The 27,268-nt window shown below is 43.8% G+C and overlaps 2 protein-coding genes across 2 annotated transcripts in view; one reads left to right on the forward strand and one right to left on the reverse strand.

The window, feature by feature from the left end:
* Plp1 (proteolipid protein 1) overlaps window positions 1-27,268 on the reverse strand; it is a 112,458-nt gene that overhangs the window by 64,288 nt on the left and 20,902 nt on the right. Inside the window, exons 3-4 of the mRNA XM_048336752.1 lie at window positions 20,474-20,599; window positions 6,205-6,208 (exon numbers count right to left, since the gene is read on the reverse strand). The gene's annotated coding sequence lies outside the window, so the exon portion shown is untranslated. The remainder of the gene's footprint in view (window positions 1-6,204; window positions 6,209-20,473; window positions 20,600-27,268) is intronic.
* Window positions 3,606-25,384, forward strand: LOC125344148 (glycine receptor subunit alpha-4). The gene is made up of 9 exons (XM_048336756.1): window positions 3,606-3,676; window positions 6,327-6,457; window positions 6,721-6,788; window positions 7,484-7,707; window positions 7,827-7,909; window positions 9,609-9,749; window positions 14,808-15,022; window positions 19,861-20,010; window positions 24,337-25,384. Exons 1-9 carry the CDS (start codon window positions 3,606-3,608, stop codon window positions 24,625-24,627), a joined length of 1,374 nt encoding a protein of 457 aa, XP_048192713.1. The 3' UTR covers window positions 24,628-25,384.

Here is a 27,268-nt window from a genome sequence, read left to right on the forward strand (position 1 = left end):
ACACCACCTCAGTACTGCAATGAAGTCAGTTTTTTAAGCCAGTGTAGCAGCAACCAACTGCCAAACAGAAAAATGTACAATACATTTTAGGACATGGAGAGCCATATATACACTGTAGTTTAATAATGAGAAAATGGTTAAGGGGCGAGGCTGGATACAACTTTGTACTCTTCTCCTATAGGAAGATGCTGAGGTCAATTTCAGAGAGTAAGGCTTCCTTGTGGGTACAGAAAACTCTTTGGTGCTTGTCAAATCTAGGCAGCAGCTTACCTAGTTTTTTCTTTCCTTTTCTCCCTTCCACTCCAGGACCCAGGAAAGCTGCATCTCTTCATCATGGCAGCCAGACATTTGCTCATTGCTGCAGTATCTCACAAGAAGAGCTCATCTTCCCAGGAAGATGACCCTACCATATTTACAGATCCCATGGGGCACAGAGGAGTGGGACCGGAGACAATGGACCAGTTCCCAGAGGCCTATGATTTCCATTAGCCAAGAATTTCAGACTCCTGAGTGTGAGTCAACAGACCCAAGGGGCAAGGAAATAAAAACTGCTCCCTTGTTTCTCCTTACTACCACTGCTTCTTGCTGTCTATGTCTGTCTGCTGTCTCTTCCTCTCTCTCTCTCTCTCTCTCTCTCTCTATCTATCTATCTATCTATCTATCTATCTCTGTGTAGCTTATCATTCTTCTTTAAGCAGAGAGAAATGCACATGCTGTGAACTTGTAGAAGTGTCTTTGGATACCCAAGATATATCTTCTAATAAGTACTCCCTTAATTGTGTACAGTGCACTGAAAATTTGGTGGATGAGCATTTGGTGGAAAAATATCTCTCTGCTTTCAGGAAGATCTTGATAGAGTAGGGGGGAAGGCAAGTAAGCTGGTACTAGATTGTAGTGTGTTCCCCTCAAACCTTCCCCATTCTCAGCACAGGCATTTGAATCAGACCCGAGGGCAACAGCAGCAGTTCAAAAAGTCTTCCTTGACAAAATTACAACAAACCTCAGTCTAGAAGGGTAAGACTATATTAAAATACTTGGGGGGGGGGAGCTGGGTGTTGGTGACTCACATCTGTAATCCTAGCTACTCAGGAGGCTGAGACCTGAGGATCAAGGTTCAAAGCCAGCCCAGGCAGGAAAATCTGTGAAACTCTTATCTCCAATTAACCACCAGAAAATCAGAGGTGGCACTGAGGCTCAAAGTGGTACAGTGCCAACCTTGAGCAAAAAGAGCTCCAGGACAGTGTCCAGGCCCAGAATTCAAGCCCCACAACCAACAAAAACATACTGGAAAGGATTGGAGGCATGACTCAGTTGGTGGAGTACTAGCCAATGAGCCAAAGTGTTAGGTACTAAGTTTGAGTCTCAGTCTCTCTCTCTCTCTCTCACACATACACACACACACACACACACACACACACACACACACACACACACACACACACACAGAGGAAAGAGAACCAGCAATTCTAAACATTAATTCAAGAGCAGAATGACCAAATCCGAGGATCTTGGATAGCAACTTGAGAGCAGTGATGAACTATTGTGGTACATAAAGTCCACGAGGGAAGAGTTACACACAAAAACGAGACAAGTGTTCCTGTTAGCTCCCCAGTGTGGAGCTCTTCCCTGAGTTTCTGTAAGGCTCTATTCCTGTCCATGGAATAAGGACTGTAGTGTTTAATGGAGGAGGAAGGATAAGCAAGTGAAGATGTTTCTAGGATAATTAGTATTTTGCTTTTATAGATAGTTTTTGAGGTGTAAATGTTCTCAGTTCCAATTCCAACAAGCTCAGCTCACTCATTAATATTTCAGTGTGTATTCTTGATAATTCTCTTTCATTTGTGACTTGAAAATACCTCTTCCTTAATAACACTGCCAAAAAGCAAATGCTGCCCAAGTTCTATACCTGGATGCCTTATGAATCCCTGTATACAGGCAATGGGACTATACGGAAAAGCTTCCAATGTTACACCCTTCTCCCTGGGAGAGGGAGGCTGCAGTTAGCTGGCAGAATGAAACACCCCTCCCTGCCCTGTACAAACTCAAACTCAGAAGAGCTCATGGAGAAGTTTCCACCCAAGAAATTAAAACCTTTGCTTCTCACTGATATACTTTAGGAAGAGAACATGAGAGACTGATACCAGGGAGCTAGGGGAAAAAAAAACAGAGATGGTGAGGGAGGAAGTGAGAGAGAGAGATAAAGACAGAGAGAAGGATGCCAGATACAGGTGAGGCAGGAAAGAACAGGAAGGGATAAAGATGGAGAGAGAACACATGAAAACTGGTGAGAAAGGGAGGAAGAGAGGACGTGAAGAGAGTAAAAGAGGGAGGAAGGAAGAGGCACTGGGGTGGGCGGTGGATCCCAGAGCTGTTCAGATGACGCATGGAAAAATCTGGGGGTCAGGCAATTAAAAATAGAGTTGCTGAAGCCTCTAGATGGCATTAGCATATGTACCCTTTACCTCCTTCCCTCATCTAGGGATGCAGGGCACCAGGTCACTGTTCTTCCCACTGTCTCCTCCATGATGTTTCTGAAGCATACAAAACCAGCTAGTTGTCTCGCTGGGTGCTCGCCCCCCCCCCCCACTAGGGAGCAAAGGACAGGAAGGAATGATTCTGAAGTACAGAGGTTCCCAAGCTCCCAAGAAGTGACCTGAGAAGAAGGCAGGGGAAAGAATGCATAATAACAAGAACGAAGGGGAGTGGGAGCCGAGAAAAGGACAGGCTACCAGGTAGGCAGACCCACAAGAGGGCTGCACCAAAATTTCTCTGAATCATCTGTCCTTTGTACCTTCATCCAAAGGATGGGGGAAGGCTTTTCTGCTCCTGCCCTCAGCCTGCCCCTCACCTGAAGCTGCCAGATCCAAGCTACCCAGAGGCTCTAATCTCTCTGAGAGTAGGTGGGATTTCCTCTTATGCAAATCATTAGGACTTTTCTGTTGGGCTCCAGCTCAGCACCAGGCTAAAAGTAAAGCTGTTGAGGCAGGGGAGGAGAAGCAGGGCCAGCAGGGCCGCCTACGTGCACTCCTCCAGTTGGAGAGTTGGAGGCTGGACAGAACACCTCAGGCTGTCCCTAGGCAGCAGCCGCGGCAGACCAAGCTCCTCCCAGACACACAGACCTGCTCACTTGGAACCCTACTCCAGCTGCTAGCGACTGTGCCTTTAAATTGCTGCTTTTGGAGGGTGCATCTAGGGGGAGGCGGGAGGGAGAGGAGGGAAACATCTTCCTACCAGTCTCCCTCCTCCCTCCCCTCCAAGACTCTCCAGGGTTTGGAGAGTGATTGCTACCCAAAGAGCATCTTTGCTAGCTCTCTGGCCGGCAAGCTGGGGCCCTCCATAGCCCAAGGGGAACCCAAGTAGGAGCCGGTAGGGTTATCTGTGTCATGATTGTTTCTAGGGGGAACAGTTCTAGTCCCTGACTGGTAAAGACAGGGCAGAGAAGAGGCAGAAGAAAAAAAAGAGCCTACAACTCCTAGCCCAGCCTCACGGGTTCTTTTGTGGGCAGCCCAAGTTGGAGGAAGGCTCTGTACTTTTGGCGTTCCCACAGGGATATCCGCTCTCACCTTGGCAGCCAGGCTGGGAAAGGGCTCCAAGGTATCCGTGGAATGACATCTCTTGCTCCTGCAGTTCTCTCCTTCCTTCTCCTCTGGACCCTGCCAGGGCAGGTCCTCCTCAGGTGAGCTAAGTGGGGATGAGAAGGAGGTGCATGCAAAACACTGCCTGGGGATCGGGGACAGCTGGGGCAGGTGGCAATTTCCTCTAAGTTTGAAGAAAACCCACAGTCTGGAGAGCTCCAGGGGAGGACATGTCCTCCTGGCAGGACCCAGGAGCTTTCCACTACAGTTATCAAGGCCCTAGGGCTGGTGGGAGAGTTTCTGCATGGGTGAGGGTTTCCTGGGTCTGGGGAGGGGGTAAGCAGAAAGCCCCCAAATGGAAGATCTCTGTCCTGCCACCCAATCCTGTCTCCCTCCCTGCTGCTCAAATCCCTGAAAATGACAGTACCTGACAGCCACCTGCACAAACTTCAAGGAGCAAGGATTTGCCCCAAGACCACATTAGGATGGACCTGAGGTGCCCAAACCTTGGTTTTCTGTAATCCCCCTATCCGTGGAAATGTCTGCCCACTGGCCCTCGAGGGCTAGTCATCCATGGACTTGTTATATGTGGGGCTTCTTCTACATGTACCCCCCACCAATCACCCCTTTGTTATTATATCAGAAGCCAGCCAAGGTTCACAGGGTAAGCTGAGAAGAAAAAATGGCTATGTTTTGGACTGAAGTGGTCTTCAAAGGAATGTGCCTCTCAAGGTAGTAGATGCCATGGCACTATCTGCTTCCCCTTAATCTACAGAACACCTCAAAACTGCTTGCCACCATACTGCCTGGCAGAAAGGAATGGGTGCAGAAAAGGACAGTACACTTAGGACTGAAAAGAGCTCAAAGTGGAACGCCAGCTCAGCTGGAGTTAACAGGAGGATAGGAATAGAAGAGGGCACTCAGTAAAGCCTTGCCTGCCCTGGGAAGGAAGGCTGCCTCAAATTCCAGTGGAAGCATTGCAACTTGAGGTTGGAGACTGTAGGCGATTATAGCAAGATGGGCCTTTTGAGACTCTGAAGTCCAAGTCATTTTTGGTACATGTGGAAAAGGAGGCCTAAGGGTGAGTGACCTGCACAAGGTCACTCAGGTATGCCAGCAGATAACTAGAGTTCCCCCTTTACCCTACCCCAGAGCCTTGTAGGAAAAAGACTTCAAGTTCTAGATCCTCCTAGGTCCTGCCAGTTTTAGGGACTTGACAGGAAGTTGAAAGTGTGGAACATAGTGACTCTATGTTCAGGTCCTCATACAAGGTAGTTCTGGAAGACAGGACCAGAGCAGAGGTTGCAACTGAGGACATCTGAGTCCACAGCCTGGCCCAGGGCCCTATGACTGGGACTTGTGAGAAATGACCTGAGAGTAGGGCAGTGGCGAAGGTCTGGTTGCTTTGTGGCCTCTCAGCAGGCAGGTAGCAGATGGGCGGCAGCAGCAGTGGCAGCAGCACTACCAGCACCTGGCTAGCACGTACAGCTTGTGGTAAAGCCACAGATTTCTGCTTACTTCAGCACCATACCAGCCTCTTTGGATTTCCACAGCCTGCTTAGGCTACTTTCTCTGCCTACTTCTGCTGAGGGTCAGGGTAGCCTCTGTCTCCAGGGTAAGAACTTCCTCCTGCTTCAAAGACTTAAGGAATCAGGACTCTAGGAGATCATGAGACTGGTCTTTCCTCACTGTGGTTCCTTGGCAGTGTACTCTGGAGTGCTAGCCTCACAGGCGCTTGGTAGATAAGAGTCTTGGAATCAAGAGTCTTGGGTTTGAATGTTGGCTGAACCATGCACTAGCTGTGTGATCTTGAAGTGACTGCTCCTCACGGACTCTCACTCTCCTCATCTATACAACTGGCCCTCCACATCTATGAGTTCCATATCTACAGATTCAATCAACTGCAGGTAAAAAAAAATTTAAAAACATTGTTTTTGAAAACTATATGTGGACTGAACACACACAAACTTACTTCTATTGTCATTTCCTAAGCAATACAGCATAATTATTTGCATAATATTTCACAGAACTCAAAACACAGCCTCCTGCCAAGGCTCCTTCTTCAGAATCTGGGCACTAGGTCCTGAGCCCAAGCATGAAGCCCAAGCCACAGACACCAACTCTCAATCATGCCCTTCCCATCCTCGGCTAGGGCAGATCAGGGAAACACTGTAGAGGCCCAATTATAAGTAAAACATTGCAATAAGCAAGATGTCACTTTCCTTTGAAGCTTCCAAAGCACCTTCAGCATGAGGAGGCCTCAGCACAGTGTTCAAGTCTTGACCTGATCAGAACTGACACGAGTGACAAGTCACTCTTTTTTTAAAAACAATAATTTATTTTAGTTTAACAGGAGAAAGCTGGGGCAAACAGAAAACGAGAAAATTTTTCTGTTGGGCATGCAAGAAATGGGAGTTAAAAAACTCCTGGACTAGTGACTCCTTTTTTATGTCTCATTTTCATCTCTTTAAAAAGAATATAACATTCCTTACCTGCATGTCAGTGGGAATTCATGGTAAAAGACCTTACCTATGAGAAAGTTCTTTCCTAGAACTAATAGTTGATCTGCCATGTTGACTTACTTCTGGACTTTTTTTCTCCTTATCTTGTACATTGGTATCCAGAGAACCATCCTCTTATCTACCACATGTCTTATGAGAAGACCTATAAGTAGTGGATGGAGATTAAAATTGAGTCTATGAAAAATATGGAATAAAACTGGTCCCAGACTTCTTTATCTCTCCTGTTTAGGGTAGCGTTGGCAAAAGAGGATGTCAAGTCTGGAACCAAAGGGTCCCAGCCGATGTCACCATCTGATTTCCTGGACAAGCTTATGGGGCGAACATCTGGATATGATGCCAGGATCCGGCCCAATTTTAAAGGTAAAGAAACATTCATCCTACAAAGTCTCCCCCCTTCACCCACCACCTTCGGTGACATACAAGCCAGGTCCCCTGCTTGTGCCCTGCCTCAAGAAAGGAGGCTAGAAGTTCAGGGCTAGTTGTTCTAGCTCAGAAACAGCTTCTCCTCCCTCTGGGCTGGTCTTCTCCCAGAAGTTCTGTCTGATGTTCAAGGAGGGAGTTTTGAAATCTGCTTTCAGCTTCCTGGAATGCCCTGGCAATGGGCTGTGTTTTGCTACCCTTAGGCCCTCCTGTGAATGTGACCTGCAACATCTTCATCAACAGTTTTGGCTCTGTCACCGAGACCACTATGGTAAGGAGTCCCTGCTTCCCTGCTTCCACCCTACTGTGAAAGGCAAAGCTCACTAGTTAGCAAGTATTTACTTCTTCTGCTGTTCTCTTCCAGTTTCAGTCATTGCTAAAGCCATGTCATGTCTGAAACTGGTCACTGGGAGGACATTCTTCCTTAGCTTCAATTTCCATGGCTAAAGACAGACTAGTCTAAGCAGCATATAGTCAAACAAGTAAGTAGATTAATGCAGAGTATCAACTTTGAAATCAGACAATTCTGGGTTCAAATCCAAATTCCATTCCTAATAGCTAATTTGGCACTTACATAAATCTCTCCTGGTCTCAGTTTCTCATTTTTGAAATACACACAAGGTTGGTGCAAGATTTAAATGAGGTGATACACATAAAGAAAGCACTTAGAAGAGAATATGGTACATAGAAAATGTTTACATAAATGCCTTTTCTCTTCCCATCTTTGCCTTATATCACCCTAAAGCAGAAAATTTTAGTGGGAAATGCTACTGCTGCCAAGACGAGCCCCTAGCATTTCCTCTTCATGGCTCTCCTTCCTAGATAGACAGAGAAAGAGAGATGGAGACAGAGACAGATAGACAGACATAGATATACAGATATAGATATAAATATGGATTTAGATATATTTGTTGGGCTCCTGGGAATACCAATGTTTCTGATGGGCCCATCTCTGTACTTTCCCAGGACTACCGGGTCAATGTTTTCTTACGGCAGCAGTGGAATGACCCACGTCTGGCCTACCGAGAATATCCTGATGACTCACTGGACCTTGACCCCTCCATGCTGGACTCTATCTGGAAACCAGACCTGTTCTTTGCAAATGAGAAGGGGGCAAACTTCCACGAGGTGACTACAGACAACAAGTTACTGCGCATCTTCAAGAATGGCAATGTGCTCTACAGCATCAGGTGCACCTGGTGGACACCAAGTGGAAGCCAGATGGAGGCGGGGGCTGGGAGGAGGTCCCCGTTCTGTGCTGCTCAGTCCTAGTAAGCTGATGTCACTTCTTTCTCACTGTTCTCACCAGATTGACCCTCATTTTGTCATGCCCGATGGACCTCAAGAATTTCCCCATGGATATCCAGACCTGCACGATGCAGCTGGAAAGCTGTGAGTGTCTCTAGTCACAGAGCAAGACCTGGAATAGCAGCTAGTTAACTCTAACCCATGATATACCAAACGGGGGAAAGTCCTGCTCCCACCCTAGAGTTGGGAGGGAGTTGCCTAACACACAGTCAATTGTTGATATTGAGGAGACTAGAAGCCAGGGCTCTGTGACACCTAGCCCATTGCAGGTTTTTTTTTCCCAGCCCCACATTACTTGTTTCACTGGCTGTTTCACAAGGCTAGACAATGGAAAGGCACCAGCCTTATATATAAGTATACTGGTGCTGGCCATAGGCGATTGAAGGGCAACTCCTGTGCCCAAAGGTATGTTCCATCTTATGGTACCTGATGTAGGTTTTCTTTTTTTTTTTTTTTTTTTGGCCAGTCCTGGGGGTTGGACTCAGTGCCTGAGCACTGTCCCTGGCTTCTTTTTGCTCAAGGCTAGCACTCTGCCACTTGAGTCACAGCGCCACTTCTGGCCATTTTCTGTATATGTGGTGCTGGGGAATCGAACCCAGGGCCTCATGTATATGAGGCAGGCACTCTTGCCACTAGGCCATATCCCCAGCCCTTTGATGTAGGTTTTCTTTACTTCTCCTGAGTTAAGACTCTGAAGACGCTTTTTAAATGTCAGTGTTAGGCAGGGTAGGGATATTCTTTCAACTAATCCCTATGAACACATAACAGTTGCAAAGGAGAGGGCCAGGCACAGAACAGTGCCTACAGAAAGCAACCAAAGGTTCCTCTATGGCACTGGGACCAAAAACGTAGGAGCTTCCCAAAGTGAGGAGTCAAAGGATGACAAAACTAATCCATCATCTGTTTCCACTCTTTCCACCTCTTTAGTGAGAGAACAGGGCTTTTAAGGCTGTTCCTAGCACATAAGAGTGGTGCACAGAATGCATTTTGTGGTCAGCACCTTATTCTTCATAAGCAGCATTCACATCCAGTTGTTCCCATTAGCACTTCACAACTTGGAAGACTAAGTAGAACAAAGCTACTACTATTCCCATTTTACAGAAGGCAAAGTGACTTCACCCAAAGTCAAATAGCAACTGAGTCAAGGCCCTATATTTTGAGCCTTAGTGTTTCTGCTCCTGTCACTCCTGACATGTCAATATGACTGTATACATGGCCCTACATATGGTAAGAGCCTTCATAAACTGTTTAGTTACCTGTGAGGGACATATTCAGATATTCACTCTCAATCTGTCCCAATTCAAGGGTTTGGCTGGCTGGGCGTCTGTGGTATGCACATTGTCCCATGCATGACTGACATCACAGAAATAGCTCTCTGTTCCCTGAGGTGAAGTGGCAGCAGCCTTGGCTCTGGGGCTGGCTCAGCTCAAGACATGTGGTCAGTACACATGCTTATTCCTCTGGGCTTGAGATATGGCAGGAAACTCCCAGCTGGGGTCCTTGACATCTTTCCAAACCTCTTGGCCTGCATTCTAGGTCTACCAGAATAATTTCTCTTTGAGGCTTTCTCAAGTTTGAGAACTGGGTAGGAGAGAAATGTGGAATCCTCCTGATTGTCCACTTAGGATGAGCTTCAAAGACAAAGTTTCCCTTTCTTAGATGGACAGACAATTCCTTAACCCCAGGCCTTCTTCTTCATCTGTGTGATCCTGACAGCTATCAACCTACCTCTGTTCTCACTCAACACCCATTCTGCAGCTCTCTGCTATTTTCTCACCTGCAGTTGGCTACACCATGAATGACCTCATGTTTGAGTGGCTAGAAGATGCTCCTGCTGTCCAAGTAGCTGAGGGGCTGACTCTGCCCCAGTTCATCTTGCGAGATGAGAAGGATCTAGGCTATTGTACCAAGCACTACAACACAGGTAAGAACCAGGCTCTTTACTGGCTGTGAAGTATCAGATGGTTTCTAGATGGAAGGCCAGGGGACAAGACAGCCAGCTTCTATTGGAGTTCTAATAGGCAAGATATAATGCTATGCATTTTATATTTTTTCTTTCACCATGCTAGTGATGATCAATACCAGAAAAGAATGCAAAGGTTTCAAAGAGGTTAATTTTCCATAGCACACAGCTAATAAATGGCAGCTTTAGCATTCCAAATACTGATCCAGCCCATGTTCTTCTCTCTCACATGTTACTGAACAATGCACCTGATGAGTGGCAAGAGTGTCCCTTTCTTCTTGGGGCCAGTTTTGTGAGAGCTGGGAAATTGACATCTGGGAGTAGTCAATATTTATGGCAGACTAAGAGGGAACAGGTTGCTGAGGCCAGCAACCTGTTTGCTGTACACACCTCTTAGCACTACCGCTACCCAGCTCTCATAAACTGGCTTGTTTTTTCAGGAAGTGGACGACAGCTGCTTTTCTAGTCTGAGTATCCACCCTTTGCAGCTTCCCTAAGATTTACTGGTTCCTCATTTTCCCTGTGACTTAGCTGTGAGGAGTGCACACCCTGAGCTAGAAGAAACAGGCTGAAGAGAAGGAAATACTGGGGCCCCCTGCGATGTCCTGATATGCTTTGGGTGCTTCCAATAAATGTATGTAGAAGTGTAGGGCTGTGGGAGTGGGGAGAGCAACAGTTCATTGATTTTGGAAAATGGAGGCAGAAGCAGAAAACTGTATAACCTCCAGGGAGGAAGAATTGGCAACTAATATGTAGGTCAGTTGTTTTCCAGCTCTATTCAACGTATTCTCTTGGAGAGTGTGTTAAAATGTTGACTTCTCGGCTGTGCCTTCAGATTCTGATGATACATGCCAGGCGTGATGCAGAAAGTTGCATTTCTAACAAGCATCCTGAGGATTCTAATGCAGGTGGTCCAGGAAGGATAGTATTTTGAGAAGCTTCATTCTAAAAGCTAACGTTTTCCCTACTTATTTATCAGGAATGTCATTCCTTGGAATATATTACAAAGAAAAATTCTAAAATATTACAATGAGTTTAGACCCCATGTGCAGATTCTGAGTCAATGTTTATGTTAACAAAAATTTGGATTTGTTCAAATATCTGCCAGTAGGGCAGAAGTTAAGTGAACTACATAGTGTGTCTGAGTGGTGTTGTAAGAAAGTAGGCATTAAAGAAAGTGATTTCAAGGTGCTTATATCTACATGGGAACGTACAAATGGTAAAAGAAAAGATTCAAATTTGTAAACACAGAATAATTATATTGTGATAAAAGGAATGAATCCAAACCCATGACTTTTAAAATCCTGGAAGAAAATAGTAGTAGAAAATGTTTCTAGGCAATGTGACAGAACAGGTAAGAGCAAGAAATTTTGAGCTGGACAGATCTGTCTCTGGATTGTACAAATTTATTGAGTATCCTTAGAGAAACTAAAACATGTCTTCATGCCTCAGTACTCCTATCTGTACTAGCTACTCAAAGATTTGTTACACAATTAGATGAGTTTAACTATGTAATCAGGGCATTTAGTAGGTGCTTGATAAGTATGAGCTTGTAATTATTATTCTTTTCCCATTTTTCTACAGTTAATGAGTGTTGATTTTATAATTAGGAACAACATTTCTATGACAAAAAAAGGAAGGATGAGAGGAAAAGAAACTACAGGCACACAGTAAAGGCATGTTATAGCAGGAAGTTCAATATGAACTTGGGAACAGCAAGAGGTCATAGTGTCAGGCAGTATGTCAAAGCTATAAAAATAACTGGTCTTGCCAGGCTTGGTGGCTGTAATCCCAGCCCTTGGAAAGAGAAGGATCTGGAATTTAAAGCAGACTGTGCTACACAGTAAGTTTGAGGCCAGATGGTGATCCAAAGTATGACCTTATCTCAAAAATTAAAAACAAAAAAAGAAGGAAGGCGAAAGAAATTACTAGCCTTGAGAAATCAAGTAAATCCAAGTCAGATTAAAAAATTAGTTGGCTTTCCATGTCTACAGGTTCCACATCCAAGGAGCCAATTAAAAATAAAAAATATTTTTAAAAGAGGTGAGTGGATATATATATATATGTGTGTATATATATATCTGATATATACATTTATGGGCAGGCATGGTGGATCATGCCTACAATCCCAGCTACTAAGGAGGCAGAGATTGGGAAGATCACAGTTTGAGCTGGGAAAACAGGTGTTTGTTTCTGTTTTTTTTTTAAAGCCTGGCACTGTGGTATGCACCTGTAATCTCACCTAAGTGAGAGGCTGTTAGGTAGGAGGATTGAGGTATAAAGCTGGCCTCAGGATAAAAAGCACATGGCACTACTTGGAAAAATAATTAAGGTTAAGAAAGGGCTAGGGATATGGCTGAAGTGGTAGAGTATCTGCATAACAAGTGCAATATGCTGAATTCAAACTCCAATACTGACAAAAGAAATTCCATTTGTGTTCAGGATGTGCAGACTGTTTTTCTAGTCATTATTCCCTAAACAATATAGTATAACAATTGTGTACATAAAGTTTACACTGTGTTAGGTATTATAAGTAACCTAGAGATGATTTAAATATGTAAGAGGATATGTATGTGTGTTTGTATGTATACATGCATATGTACACACATATATACATGATACAAATACTATGCCATTTTATATAAGGGACTTGAGCATCAACATACTTTGTTATCTTCAGGAGGTCCTGGAACCAATCTCCTGTGGATACTGAGATCATAATACACACCATCTCCTCTTTTCTTGGGATATGCTAGACCTCTGCTTTGGAGAGGGCTGTAAAGAGTCTCCTGTGGGGCTGAGAATATGGCCTAGTGGCAAGAGTGCTTGTCTCAAATACATGAAGACCTGCGTTTGATTCCTTAGCACCACATATACAGAAAATGGCCAGAAGTGGCGCTGTGGCTCAAGTGGTAGAGTGCTAGCCTTGAGCAAAAAGAAGCTAGGGACAGCGCTCTGGCCCTGAGTTCAAGCTCCAGGACTGGCCAAAAAAAAAGTCTCCTGTGGATAGTGAGATGATTATACACACTATCTCCTCTTTTCTTGGGATATGCTAGACCTCTGTTTTTGAGAGGGCTGTAAAGCGTCAGGGGAAGCAAGATAAAATGAAGAAGCCTGGCAGGGGAATCAGATAACCAGTACATGGGCCTGGGGCCAATGCATTCTTCCTTAGAAGAATAGACTGTTGCTACTTCATTCTCTAAAGGAACCTCCTGCCCACTGTCCAGAGCTAGTCTCTGTTGAGTATTATTCCCAGATGTCTTCTATCTAGCTCTTCTCATTGTTTTAAGGCACAGACCATGATTATTTCTGCACTGTTGCTAGAGAATGTCTGGGATACTAGCAACTTCAAGTGAGGCTATACTGAGACCTGAGTGGAGTCTAAACTACTTGCATTATTGATAATAGACTAATTTTAACAGCTACCTATGTGTTCCACATCTCAAGTGCATTATCTCCTTTTAGTTTTTCCAATAGCCCAATAATGGAGGTGATCATTGTGAATACTCTATTCTAGGGACAATGAAAGTGAAGTTCAAAACCTTGGGTGGTCAGGCCTCAGTGGCTCACACCTGTAACCCTATCTATTTAGGAGGCTGAGAATAGGGGAGGAATCACAATTCAAAGTCAGCCCAGGCAAAAAAAAGTTCATGAGACCTCTTCTCAACCCATAGCTGGGCTCAGTTGCACCTACCTGTTATTTTAAACTACATGGAAGACTTAGATTTGGAGGATCAAAGTTCCAAGTTAGCCTAGGCAGAAATCTGAGAGGCTTCATCTCAGCAAAAGCTAGACACAGTATTGCTTGCTTGCCATTCTTGAAACTTTACCACAGTAAGCCTAAGATAAGCATATCATGGTCCAAGCACCTGCATAGGCAGGATATGAGAAGGTATGTTAAAAATAATCAGTGAGGGCTGGGGATTTGGCCTAGTGGCAAGAGTGCTTGCCTCAAATACATGAAGCCCTGGGTTCAATTCCCCAGCACCACATATACAGAAAATGGCCAGGAGTGGTGCTGTGGCTCAAGTGGCAGAGTGCTAGCCTTGAACAAAAAGAAGCCAGGGACAGTGCTCAGGCCCTGAGTCCAAGGCCCAGGACTGGCAAATAATAATAATAATAATAATCAGTGATAACAGCGCTGGAATGTAAGTCAGCATTACAGTGACTGTCTAGAAAGCATGAAGTTGTGAGTTCAAACCTCATATTACCATCAAAAAGGAATTTTTTTAAGTCTTGAGTAGAGTGAGACATAGTGACACATGCCTGTAATTCTAGCATTTAGGAGCCTAAAATAGAATGAGGTCCATGCCATCTTGGACTATATGGTGAGACCTTGTCTCAAAACAAGCAAACAACAAAACAATAGAAGCTAAGTAGAATGTTCAGGATGTCAACCCAGCCAATCTGATTCTGAATCTCTTGTCATTTACCCTCTTTGCTGTGCTATAATTTCATACACCTTTATAATGGGGTATGGTAGTGCATGCCATCTTGAATTATGATTTGAAGCCAGACCAGGACAAAAAGTAAGCTTAACTCTATTTCAGAAAGAAAGCTGGGCATGGTGGCATTCACCTCTCATCTCAGAAATGCAGAAAGTGAAAGGAGGACTGTGGTCCAGGCAGGCCCAGGCCAAAAAAAGGGAGAGACTATCTCAAAAAGCAAAAAGAGCTGGGGTTATTGCTCAGGTATAGAGCACCTGTCCAGCAAGCATAGGCCCCGGAGTCCAAACCACAGTACAAAGAAGGAAGGGAAGGAGGGAGAAACAGAGGGAAGGGAGGAGATAAGAGGGAGGGAAGTGAGGGAGAGAGGAAGAATGGACAGACCTTGTGTTGCTAAGCGCAAAGGGATAATCCTTCTGTGGCCATTTTGAAAGTCTCACTTACTGATTTGACTCTGAGATGCCCAGGGTGAAGCTAGCTAACAGACAGGGCTTCCCTAGTACTGCATTCTCAGGTTCATTCTTCAGACTAGGGACTTACATTACAGCTTGATACTTCATCTCTTCTGTTGTAGGGAAATTCACCTGCATTGAGGTCAAATTTCATCTGGAACGACAGATGGGCTACTATCTGATTCAGATGTACATCCCCAGTCTGCTTATCGTCATCCTGTCCTGGGTCTCCTTCTGGATCAATATGGATGCTGCTCCTGCCCGTGTAGGTCTTGGCATCACAACTGTGCTCACCATGACAACCCAGAGCTCTGGCTCCCGGGCCTCTTTGCCTAAGGTGAGTTCATGCAAGGGAACCTGATTGTTATCAAACTCTGCTTCCCACTCATCTCCTACTCCTTTCTACTCTTCATTTTGGTCTTAAGGTCAAGAGCTCTTGAAGCAAGGTGCTATTGTCTGATGACTGCAATCCTCATTATTCAGGAGGCTGAGTTCTCAAGATCATGGTTCAAAGTCATCCCAGGCAGGAAAGTCCATGAGACTCTTATGAAGAATATAGAGGCTGAGGTGAGGGATGCTGTCTGAGTGGAGACAGTAAGTAGAGACAAATCTTAATTACCTTGGTTTTCTTCAGGACATAATAGCATGTCCCAATCAAGAGATGCTTATCAAACAGAAAGCCCTGCTCCTACATTGTACAGTTGAGACTACAGGCCAAAGCAACAAAGTGACCTTCTCAAGGTCATATCCCACCAGAAATAACCAAAGAAACATCAAGATGTTGAACCAACATCTGTCCTCTCGCTACATCAGAAATAAGATTGTCTTACAAAGATGTCTAGGTACAGTATCTATTCTTTAGGGAAAGAAACATTTGGAGGTAGCTAAAAGCAGTAAATGCTGATCATCTGGGGCCTGGTGATGTTTTGATTACACAGAAAGATTTATGCTGATGAAACTGGGAATGGTTCTCCCTGCCTCCTGCCTTCATGTAGGGAATTTTAAGGTCACTTCAAAGTCTTTAGAGTCAGCAAGGCTCTAAGCAAATCAGGGAGTGAGACCTTACTTTAATTCATAAATATTTATTAAGCATGTAGTATATACCAGGCACTGAACTTAATCATAAAGGAATAATGGAAGCCCAAAGCAACAGAATCCTTTACGAATCATGCAGTAAACATATCCCCTCTTATTCTGATTTGTTGGGGACCAGGCCCTGTCATCAACTATCTTTCACTGCTTCTTCTTAATAAGAAATTTTATTCAGAACTTAAGTAGGGAGTTATCTGGGACGATGCTGAATTTATGAATCTGCTAGTGGTTAAGTGTAAGACATTTGGGTTTAAATTCCAGCTTCTCCATTTATAATGTCATTTATATGATGACAGTTGCCTTATTTTGTGGATATATTACATGTTATTTATTTTTGGCCAGTCTTGAGGCTTGAACTCATGTCCTGGGCACTGACCCTGAGCTTTTTTGCTCAAGGCTAGTGCTCTAGCACTGGAGCCACAGTGCCACTTGCAGCTTTTTTTGTACTTATTTGGAGATAAGAGTCTCACAGACTTTCCTGCTCAGGCTGGCTTCAAACTGCAATCCTCAGATCTCAGACTCCTTAGTAGCTAGGAATATGGGCATGAAGCACTGGGGCCAGGCTCTGACATCTGGTTTTTAACAAGTGTGGTTAAAAAAAAGTCCCATATGTGTACTACACAGCTCAGCTGATGCAGAAAAACTCTCTGTCAATCGTGTTATCGTGTTTAAACTATGCATCCTGAGCAGTCTAGGTTTCACTCAATGGTGATCTCCTTGTAACCATATACTACAGACATCAAGGATAGGCTTTAGTGTGACCATAACCTTTGATTTCCTTATCGGTAACATGGGAATGGGCTATTAAAAAAATAAGTAATGTGTTAATAGTACCCAAGATAGTGTTGGGTGTATAATGACCCCTCAAGAAATGTTAGCTTTTGTTGTGATCAACAGATGTTCAAATTAAGCAAAAATAAGTGGTGGATCTGGGACTGAAACAGGCAGTGTTATCCATTATTTTTGATTTGCTGGGAAACTTTAAAGTAGTCCAAAGCCTTCTATAGGAATAAACAATAACAAATCTCAGATCACAATCTAGTGCCTGAGGAAAAGATGCCAGGGATTGAAACCCTGTAAATTATTTCCTATATAGACAGGGGCTCTGAGAGGCAAGTTACACTTAGGCAAGGACCACAGGACCAGGCTGGGCTATAATGACTATGTTATGGTAGTGGCCTTGTATGGAGACCACAGGTAGAAAAGAAGTTGAGTCCTAGGAACCCTGACCTAGTTTATTGCCTCTTCCATGCAAGAAGATTCTTTAACTCAGGGAGATACTGAAATTTATGCCACCTTCTTGCCAAGAGAACCTCCTTTTCTGCCTTCCCTCCTCCCCCCCGACCACTGTGAGTGAGCACAGCCCATCTGCTCCCAGGAATCACTTCCTTTCCTCATTTGGAAAAAAAAATGGACTTTGTTGGAAGGTTGTTTGCTTGCAACATTTGCTGCCTTCTTGTCAGATTTTCATGACTTTTTTTATGGCCTCATTGCCCAGTAAGCAAAATATCCAGGCATGCTCCCAGAACTAAATAGCCTCATTAGTCACCCCACAGAGCAAGGATTGAGTAAGCAGGGGGAAGGCTTCTGCACACTCTTTATTTTGTGCAATATTGGTTTAGTGGGAGCCCCAAAGGAAGAGATGGGGCAAAGACAGGGGTTTCTGAAAAATGGACTAATCCCACCTCTTACAAATCTAGTATCTAAAATGAGAGTAGCAGAGCTTGCTTTGTAGGGGAACTCATGTTCCCAGGAAACAACTTCTACTTTGCTCTTATGGGGATCATTCTTCTCCAGATGTTAACTATTTTTGTAATTACCAGATGTCAGGGATTTTGTTGTTGTTGTTGTTAAATCACCATCTCTTTGTTAGGTCTTTGATCTCCACAAATGCAAGTGCTCAGAATAACAAAAAGGACAAAATGCAAGATTCAACCTAACAATGGGAAGAAAAATCCCAATTCTCTCTAGGTCCTATAACGTAAGTGGCCTTTAGTTCTTGGGACAGGTAGTGACAAGAAGGGCAGATAGATCAAGTAGAAGTGAGCAGAGAAAAATACATTGTTAAGCTATCCTTCAATTTATTCATTAAAAAATTTACATGCCAGGATAGTTAGTAGATGTGTTATTTGATGAGCTGATCTAGTAAGTGGACAAATCACTGGAAATTTTCAATAATGTGTTATATATCATCATCCTTAAGCTTCTATTCCTGGTGCTGAAAGTGTCCTCCCCTTGGATGATCCAAAGCCCCTCACAACTCTTCCTCCTTCCTCATTATATCTTCCTAGCAGGTGTTTGACATCCCTGGGGGCCCAGTGGAACTGAGAGATGGAAAAAGAAAACAGGACTACTTAGTAGGTAGCAATGTGGAGACACCAAGGGATTCTTAGTAATTAGTTAACTACTAATCTGCCACCACCCGTTCAGTAATATTACCACTAGAATTACAGCAGGGCTCTCTGGGGATCATGGTTTAAAGCCAGCCGGGGCAGGAATGTCCATGAGACTCTTATCTCCAACAAACTACTCAGAAAAAGCTAGAAGTGGTACAGTGGCTCAAGTAGTAGAGTGCTAGCCTTGAACACAAAGAGGCTCAGAGATAGTGTCCTGAATTCAAGCCCCAGGATCAGAAAAAAAAGAATTACAGCAGGGTTTCTCAAACCTTAGTAATGATGCCATTTAGGGTAGGAGGGGGGTTGTGAATTGTAGGATATTTAGTAGCACCCCTGTTTTCTACCCGTTAGCTGCCACTAGAAACCATCATTGTAAAATTATGTGACCAAAAACTTCCCCAGACATTATCAAGTGACTCTGAAGGTGCAACAACATTTTCCCTAGTTAAGAACTACTGAGGAGCCTGAGGATGGAGCTTGTGGTACAGCACTTGCTTAGCATGTGTGAGGTCTTCATTTCCACTCCCAGCACCATGAATAAAAAGTCATCAAGGGAGCTGGGAATGTGGCTTAGTGGTAGAGTGCTTGCCTAGCACCCATGAAGCCCTGGGTTTGATTCCTCAGTACCACATAAACAGAAAGAGCCAGAAGTGGTGCTGTGGCTCAAGTGGTAGAGCCCTAGCCTTGAGCAAAAGAAGCTCAGGGTCAGTGCCCAGGCCCTGAGTTCAAGCCCTAGGACTGGCAAAAAAAAAATCATCAAGGTAGAAGCCTTTTCCTTACCTGCATCTGTAGCACCCTCACTGCCCAACATAGCAGGTGATGAGACAAATTGTATGTCATAAAACCTACTCCTGCTATGGAGCTATAAAACTATATGTAAGGAGTCACTCTGGATTAAAGAGGTGAAAGGATCTCATAAACCTAAATTCTCTTCCTCCTCCTGGCCCCACCCAGTTCCTGAAGAGGTCAGTTACAACCTTGACAAGAGAAGTGGGAGATAAATATTCACAAAGGCTGTCCAAGAAGGTTGTGAGAGGAGAGCACTAGGAACTGGACAGGTGGATGCCAATAATGCCTTACAGTTAGTGAAATGCAGTGACAGGACGTTAGTGCTGCTTTCTCTGGGACCCTGCCCTGTTCTCCTCTCCCAAATGAGAGATGAAACTCCAGCTCTCTGCTGAGCTCCATTTCCTTTTGCAAAAAAAAAAAACAAAACAAACAGGAGGGGCTGGGAATATAGCCTAGTGGTAGAGTGCTGTGTAGCATGCATGAAGCCCTGGGTTTGATTCCTCAGTACCACATATACAGAAAAGGCCAGAAGTGGCGCTGTGGCTCAAGTGGCAGAGTGCTAGCCCTGAGCAAAAAGAAAGCCAGGGACAGTGCTCAGGCTCTGAGTTCAAGCTCCAGAACTGGCAAAAAAAAAAAAAAAAGAAAAAGAAATGTAGGGAGAAAAGGTTGACAGAAGTGGAAGGTGGAGAGTGCAGAGAGGTGAAGGATCATGGGTAACCTAATCTTTTTCATGTGGGTCCTCGGACAATGGGACATATCATGGTAAGCTTCTTTAAAATCACCAGAAATTCAAGATAAAACTGAAGAACAACAGGCAATTGATATGAGTTGGAAATCCACTGGATAGGCAATGGAAATAGTCCAAGGAGGCTGACTGCTCTGCTGATGGATATTGTAGGTATCCTACGTGAAGGCGATTGACATCTGGATGGCTGTCTGCCTGCTCTTTGTCTTCGCTGCCTTACTGGAGTATGCTGCTGTCAATTTTGTTTCTCGTCAGCATAAGGAATTCATGAGACTCCGAAGAAGGCAGAGGCGCCAACACATGGTGAGTATGACTAGGGAGGGGCACATTTCCTTTGGGACTCTCTCCCTACCATTCCTCCCCCAAACTAGGACCTAACCTATAGCTCAAAGACTGGATAATCAGGAACCTAGATTCTAGTCCAAGGCTGGTCATAGGTAAGCTCACAGAACCTCTTTGATTCCGTTTCTTTATTTCACCAAAGGGACTCCTATAAAGCAGTAGAATGATTAAGAGTATGGCATGATACCTGGAATTTTGTAAGCACTGAAATTATGTTTGTTAATATTAGAACCTTATCCACTTTGTTCATATGATATTGCTTTTAGAAGTATTAATGATTGCTCCAGTCTCTCTACACATCCAGAAGGAGGTATCTCAGATGTCCTATACTATCAGTGGCTAAGCATTCAAGAATCAGACACTGATGCTTTTCTAAGGGAGCATTACAAGGTCCCCATAACTGTTAGCATTGAAAGAATATTACTTGCCTCTTCTAATTGTTGAATTTCTTATTGATCTTCATTGGATACATCAGAGTTGTTGGGTTTGAGGTGTTGTTCTTCCTCACTCTTGTTCATTAACCCCATTCCTTCTGTAGCAGAGTGATAACCTGGGGAAACATTACAGAAAGCTTGTCGTCATGACAACAGAGCAGTTTACCCTCAACTGCCCAGACAATAGGTGCTAGGTAAGTTGTCATGACAACGGAGGTGCCTGAGTTACTCTCACAGAAGCAAAGGTCCAATTATAAGTAAAGCTGCAAACCTTGGCTGAGCTACATACTGATTGCTTAATCTTCAGAGACACAAAATTCTGGTCTGTCTTTAACTCTGACTCCATGTTTTCCACCTAATCTAAAGTTTCCAAATCAAAAGAGCAAACATAAAATAGTCTCTAGTGGGTAGAAAATAATTACCAACTGTTAAAATCCTGGATTTGAAGGAGTAGAGATGTAGCTGAGCATCAGTGTGCTCACCTAGCAGTGATGTAGTTTGTGGGTTCAATTCCCAGTACTGCAAAAAAGAAAAAAAATCCTGGCTCTAGCCTGTTTGAACCATATCAAAACAAGAACTTTTCCTCTTAACACTCAACTCCCACCTCAGCTACTCCTGGGGCATTCCTACCATATACCCACACTAATAGTGATGCACACACTTTCTCCATGGTTCTATACCCCTTTTCTACAGAAGGTAGGGCTCCTGTCTCAAGTAGTAGTTTTTCCTAATTTATCAATTCTTGCCTTTTTCTAGTCCTTTAGTTGGTTCCTAAGCAGCACACCCTCTAGTGGGAGGACCCACAACTTCATCTTGACCAAAATTCATTCTTATTTTTTTCCTGAATAATTACTTATTTATTGTCAAAGTAATGTACAGAGGGGTTACAGTTTCATACATAAGGCAGTGGGTACATTTTAAAAGCCTTTCTTATCCCACATTGAGGGTTGGAAAAATAAATATAGAATTGGCAGAGGGAAAGAAAAGTGGATGATCCCTTTTCTAAGATAGTTGTCCCCACTATTTCTTGAGTTGTATCAAACCTGTCTTCAGGTCCCAAAATCTTAACAGGAATTTTGATATTGATGGCTTCATGCCTACCTTGAGAAAGAAGAACAGACCTCCCATCAGTCCAGAGTCCCTTGTCCAATTAAATTGACAGTGTTGATCTCCCAGCAACAAAAGAGGTACTGAGGACTACACTAGGATGACACTACCTTCACCTGATTCCCTGCATCCACCCAACCCCACCTGCCACAGTCAGTCCCTTCCTGCTTATATTAAGGTTGGCTCTGAGCTCATAATGGAGTATCATCATTATCAGGTCTCAATTATTACAAAACTATACCAGCAGTCTGGGGCCTGCTTAGGACCCTGGGATGTGCCTGAAAGTGGGCTAAGGCTGACTAAAACCTGAAAATAAAATCTATGCCAGTAATTATGTGCCTCCTTGAGTCTTCTAAAACAATTGCTGTTCCAATGGAACTGTATCAGGAATTCTGGAGGTTCTAAGCAAGCTGAACAAACTGATAGTTAATCTATGCTAGAACCTCTTTCTGTGCCCTGCTGTTCCAACTAGGGAAGTCAAAGTCTTTAGTCCAAAGGGAGCATAATAAGATAGAGAGAAACCTTATGATTTTTAAGGGTCCCTTACCTTAGCCAATATCAAAATAGGGGTATTCTAGGAGCCAATCAGCTGTTCAAACTTCAAGTTTAAGCCTTTTCTTCCCTATTCTCTCAATCACCCACCTCCACTACATCGTGATTTCCTTCTATGTCACTGTCTAAAATGATTAAGGCTTTTTTCCCTATGAACCTTTGCTCTGTCTTCCCAGCTGGTCTACAAGATTCACAGGAAAGATCCTCTTGTGTCACTTCATCAAGCCCTAGCACCAGGCTCTCAACATAGCAGTTGTGTAACCAACTTGGGCAGACTGGTTGGAATGGGCTCTCTGTGAAACTGGACAGAGAGAAAATAAGTGGAGAATGGAGAATTTCAAGACGTTACTAAGTCCTCTCAGAGGCTTTCCAAGAATCCTGCTCACCTCTCTGCATCCTCCATCTAGCAACTCCATCTCCAATCTCTTTTCTTCTATGTTTTTTTTCTTGCTTTTATATGTATTATTTCTTCTATACATTTTATATTGTGCCTCTCCTTCCCAGCTTGGGAAGTATCTTTTCCCTTTAGCCACTCAGCCTTCCAAAGCTGAAAAAAACAGTTCTGTATCAACAGCCATGGAAGTCACAACATGGTATTGAAGGCTCATTGCCCAACACACACAAACACTTACCCATCCCCATTAGGAATTTCTCCTAAATAGGTAATACCCAAACCCAGGACTCCTCACACTTGGCTTTCTGATCAATCAAGGGATACATGCTAAAATCAAAAAGAGCCAAGAGCAACAATTCTATTAGCCATTATTTCCTCTCCCGTATAAAATGGCTTTTCTATCCTGGCAAATATTTATTGTGATTGGAGAAAAGGGGAAATAATTGGATCTACAGAAACAAGTAGAAGTTTCCTCTTCAGAACTTTTTTCCAACACATATTGTGTGCTTATTTTCCTCGCAGTAGATGAACAAATGGAGTAGTCTGAATGACCTTCAGATGGAAAGCAAGGGAAAAATCATTTTACTTACCCTTCTCAGGTGTCAATTCCTTTGGAGAAGTTGTTGTTATTGGTCATGGGGCTTGAACTCAGGGCCTAGGCACTGTCCTTGAGCTCTTTTGCTCAAGGCTAGTGCTCTACCATTTTGGGCCACTGCTCCACTTCCTGTTTTCTGGTGGTTGAGATAAGAGTCTCACAGACTTTCTTGCCAGGGCTGGCTTTGAATTGTGATCCTCAGATCTCAGCCTCCCGAGTAGCTAGGATTACAGGCACAAGCCACCAGCACTTGGCCCCTTGGGAGATATTTTGCTTGCTTCTGGTTCTTTATCTCCAAAATGGGCCCAGAAAATCTCTCTAATAGGAAGAATCCGAAAATGAATTAGAAATACATGAGGTGAGCCAAAGCCTTTTGAAAAAAGGCTACAAGAATAACTGAGCAGAGATCTGAGGTGCTCCAACTGTAATAGCTCAGGACCAAATTACAACCACAATAATTAATAGCCTCCTGACAAATCAAGGATAGGGCAGCAAAGCCCTTCCTTTAGTGGGAAGACTTCAATTCTTTCAAATGCTACTAATGCTAATCCTTTCTAGAGGCCAAAGGGCACCAAACCATTTGTCAGAGTGGGGCAAAGATTGTTCCTGTCAAGTACTTTGTGAGATTTTCTTCTGAACAGACTGTAGCTTGAGACCTTGAGAGGATACTGGCTTCACAAGCAAGAAAAAAAGGGAAGGAAGGGAGGAAGGGAGGAAGGGAGGGAGAAAAAGGCACCCAGATAACCTTTTAAAAACACAACAAAGGCCTATCTGTAAATTAAACTATAGTACATACCATATGTAACAGATACATCTGCTTAGCATACAACTATCTCATCAGTAATTTTGTTGTCTTCAAAAAGCATGCAATGAGCTGGGCACTGGTGGCTCACACCTGTAATCCTAACTACTCAGGAGACTGAAAGCTGAGGATTGCTGTTTGAAGCCAGCCCAGGCAGGAAAAATCTGTGAGACTCTTATCTCTAACCACTCAAAAACTGGGAGTGGTACTATGGCTCAAAATGGTAGAGCACTAGCCTTGAGCAGAACCCAGGCCCTGAGTTCAACAAAAAGCATGCAATGGGCCTGTGTACTCATCTACTTTGTCTGCACTCCATCACTATGAGACATTTATAGCCTGGTCTTTATTCTCTTGCCTTAGAACTCTGACCTCAAATTCTGTCTTTTGTTCCTTGTAATTCCAGGAGGAAGACATAATCAGAGAAAGCCGCTTCTACTTCCGTGGCTATGGCCTGGGACACTGCCTGCAGGCAAGGGATGGAGGTCCAATGGAAGGTTCTAGCATGTATAGCCCCCAACCTCCTGCTCCTGTTATAAAGGAGGGAGAAACCATGCGGAAACTCTATGTGGACCGAGCCAAGAGAATCGACACCATCTCCCGGGCTGTTTTCCCTTTTACTTTTCTTATCTTCAATGTCTTCTATTGGGTTGTCTATAAAGTACTACGGTCAGAAGATATCCACAAGGCACTATGAATATAGTGGGCTCTAGAGTCTAGCTGCTGGCTTCCTGCTTTCTCCTGACTGGGCTTTTTCTCCTCTGTTAGATGCCGTCAGGAACTTGAATAGTTCTTTCTTGACCTCCCACTCAGAACTTCAATTACCAATCCCAGAGCTACGTGGGCCTACACTGCATAGTGCCATTGGCAGCTGTACTTACAAAAATGTCTCATCTACCTTAATTCAGATTTTAACCCTGTGTTCACATTTCTCATGAGATTAAGGTGTGGCAATAGCCCTGGGGCCAGAATTACTTTGTGCCCTAGCTGTTTCCCCTTCCCCCCCTCTTATCTTGGCCACTGCTACTATATTTCCATTTGTGCCATCTTAATTCCTTACCTTGCCACTTCAGATCTTGGCCTTTATCCAGCCCTCTGTCTCTCCTACTACACACTAAATAAGGAGTCTGTCTCATACACAAATGATGCATGTGTGACCCAGTCAGGTGTCCTTACAGTGAGAGGAAAACAAGGGCATCAATTTCCCACCTGGAACAGTCATAGGTTGCACTAAGCTAGGGCCTTGTTATATATAAGGAGTTCAACTCTCCTGAGAAACCCAACACTGTCAGAATTGGGGCAAGATATCTGGATGATTAGAAATATTTATTCTAGTCCCTAACTAGCATAGTGACATGCTTTGTTAGGACGCCAGATAGTGTAAAAAGAGAAAAATGAAGCTGGGCACCAGTGGCTCATGCCTATAATCCTAGCTACTCAGGAGGCTGAGATCTGAGGATCGTGGTTCAAAGCCAGCCCTGGCAAGAAAGCCTGTTAGACTCTTTTTTTGTTTTTTGTTTTTTTTTTGGCTAGTCCTAGGCTGTGAACTCAGGGCCTGAGCACTGTCCCTGGCTTCTTTTTTGCTCAAGGCTAGCACTCTGCCACTTGAGCCACAGCGCCACTTCTGGACATTTTCTGTATATGTGGTGCTGAGGAATCGAACCCAGGGCCTCATGTATACAAGGTAAGCACTCTTGCCACTAGGCCATATTCCCAACCCCATGTTAGACTCTTATCTCCAATTAACCACCAGAAAACTGGAAGTGGCACTGCAGCTCCAGTGGTAGAGTGCTAGCCTTGAGCTGAAGAGCTCAGGGACAGTGCCCAGGCCCAGAGTTCAAGCCCTACGATGACTAAAAAGACACACACACACACACACACACACACAGAGAGAAAGACAGAGACAGAGAAAGGTTTATACCCTGTAAGAAACTTACTTGATGATGCTTGAAAAACCCTCAGATCAAAAGGAATAGGAACAAGAAGAATGAAATACAGAAACTCTCAGAGTCCATTACTGGCTGGGTTTTCTTTTGTTTTTCTTTCCTTTTGTAAAAGCCTATACTGAGACATGAACTCAGAGCCTCTCACTCAGTTGGCTTATTTTGCTCAAAGCTGGCACTCTACCATTTGAGCCATCTCTCCAGTTCTAGCTTTTTGCTAGTTATTTGGAGATAAGAGGCAGATTTGTCTGCCCAGGCTGGCTCCCAACTGTGATTCCCATTTGGTTCTTATTTTTCTCCAGTTTATATTCCTAGACCCCTCATTTCTATCTTGCTCTTTTTTTTTCAGTGAGCAAATAATGGTGCCTGCCATGCAACCTTGTTCTAGATGAAGTAGGCCTCTAGTTTCTGAGCAGGAACAAGCATATAGATGGTCTCTATTCTGGCCAAATATAATTCAACAAACTTCATAGAAGTAGTTATAGACAGCAATAATCAGTTTTTCTTCACCCTTCTCTTGTCCCTTCCTTCTCTAGGAAGGAGCAGGGAGGAGATCTAGCACTCAGATAAAGATACTAGAAAAGTCAGAATGGAGGGGGCTGGTATAGAAGAGACCATCTTAAACCTAACGTACCCCTGGAACATGGAGAAGCATGGACCTGGTTCCCTGAGTCCATTGAAGTGACTCAATTGTGAGGAACAGAACATGTTCTATTTCTGTGGGGCCAACAGTTGGAATAAGTTGTCAAATAATCGCTTAGATATCATGTCCTTTTCTCTGTGACAATTCATTATATTGAGTCAGTTTCTTTCTTTTTTTAAATTTTTATTATCAAACTGATGTACAGAGAGGTTACAATTTCATACGTTAGGCATTGGATACATTCTTGTACTGTTTGTTACCTCGTCCCTCATTCCCTCCTCCCCCTTTCCCTCCCCCCCCCCATGAGTTGTTCAGTTCATTTACACCAAATAGTTTTGCAGATATTGCTTTTGTAGTTGTTTATCTTTTTTTACCCTGGAGTCAGTTTCTTTCTTTTTCCCCACCTCCTTTCTTTATTCTTTCCCTTCTTCCCTTCCTCCCTTCCTCTTTCCACATGGTATTTCAAATTGAAGGTTAATAAATCCAATGGTCAACGTAAATCCTATAGTCAAACCAAAAGCTGAGCTTTCTTTTTCCCTGTTCATATTGTGCTTGTGTACTCTTTCCTGTTCACTGAAATACTTGACCAACATACCTGGTCTAAATTTTTTTGTGTGTACTGGTCCTGGGTCTTGAACTCAGGGACTACGTGCTGCTCCTCAGCTACTTGAGCCACAGCTACACTTCTGGCTTTGTTGGTAGTTTACTGAAGATAACAGTCTCATAGACTTTCCTGCCTGGGCTGGCTTCAA

This window comes from Perognathus longimembris, chromosome 28 (genome assembly GCF_023159225.1).
Source record: "Perognathus longimembris pacificus isolate PPM17 chromosome 28, ASM2315922v1, whole genome shotgun sequence".
In the NCBI taxonomy this organism is placed as follows: domain Eukaryota; kingdom Metazoa; phylum Chordata; class Mammalia; order Rodentia; family Heteromyidae; genus Perognathus; species Perognathus longimembris.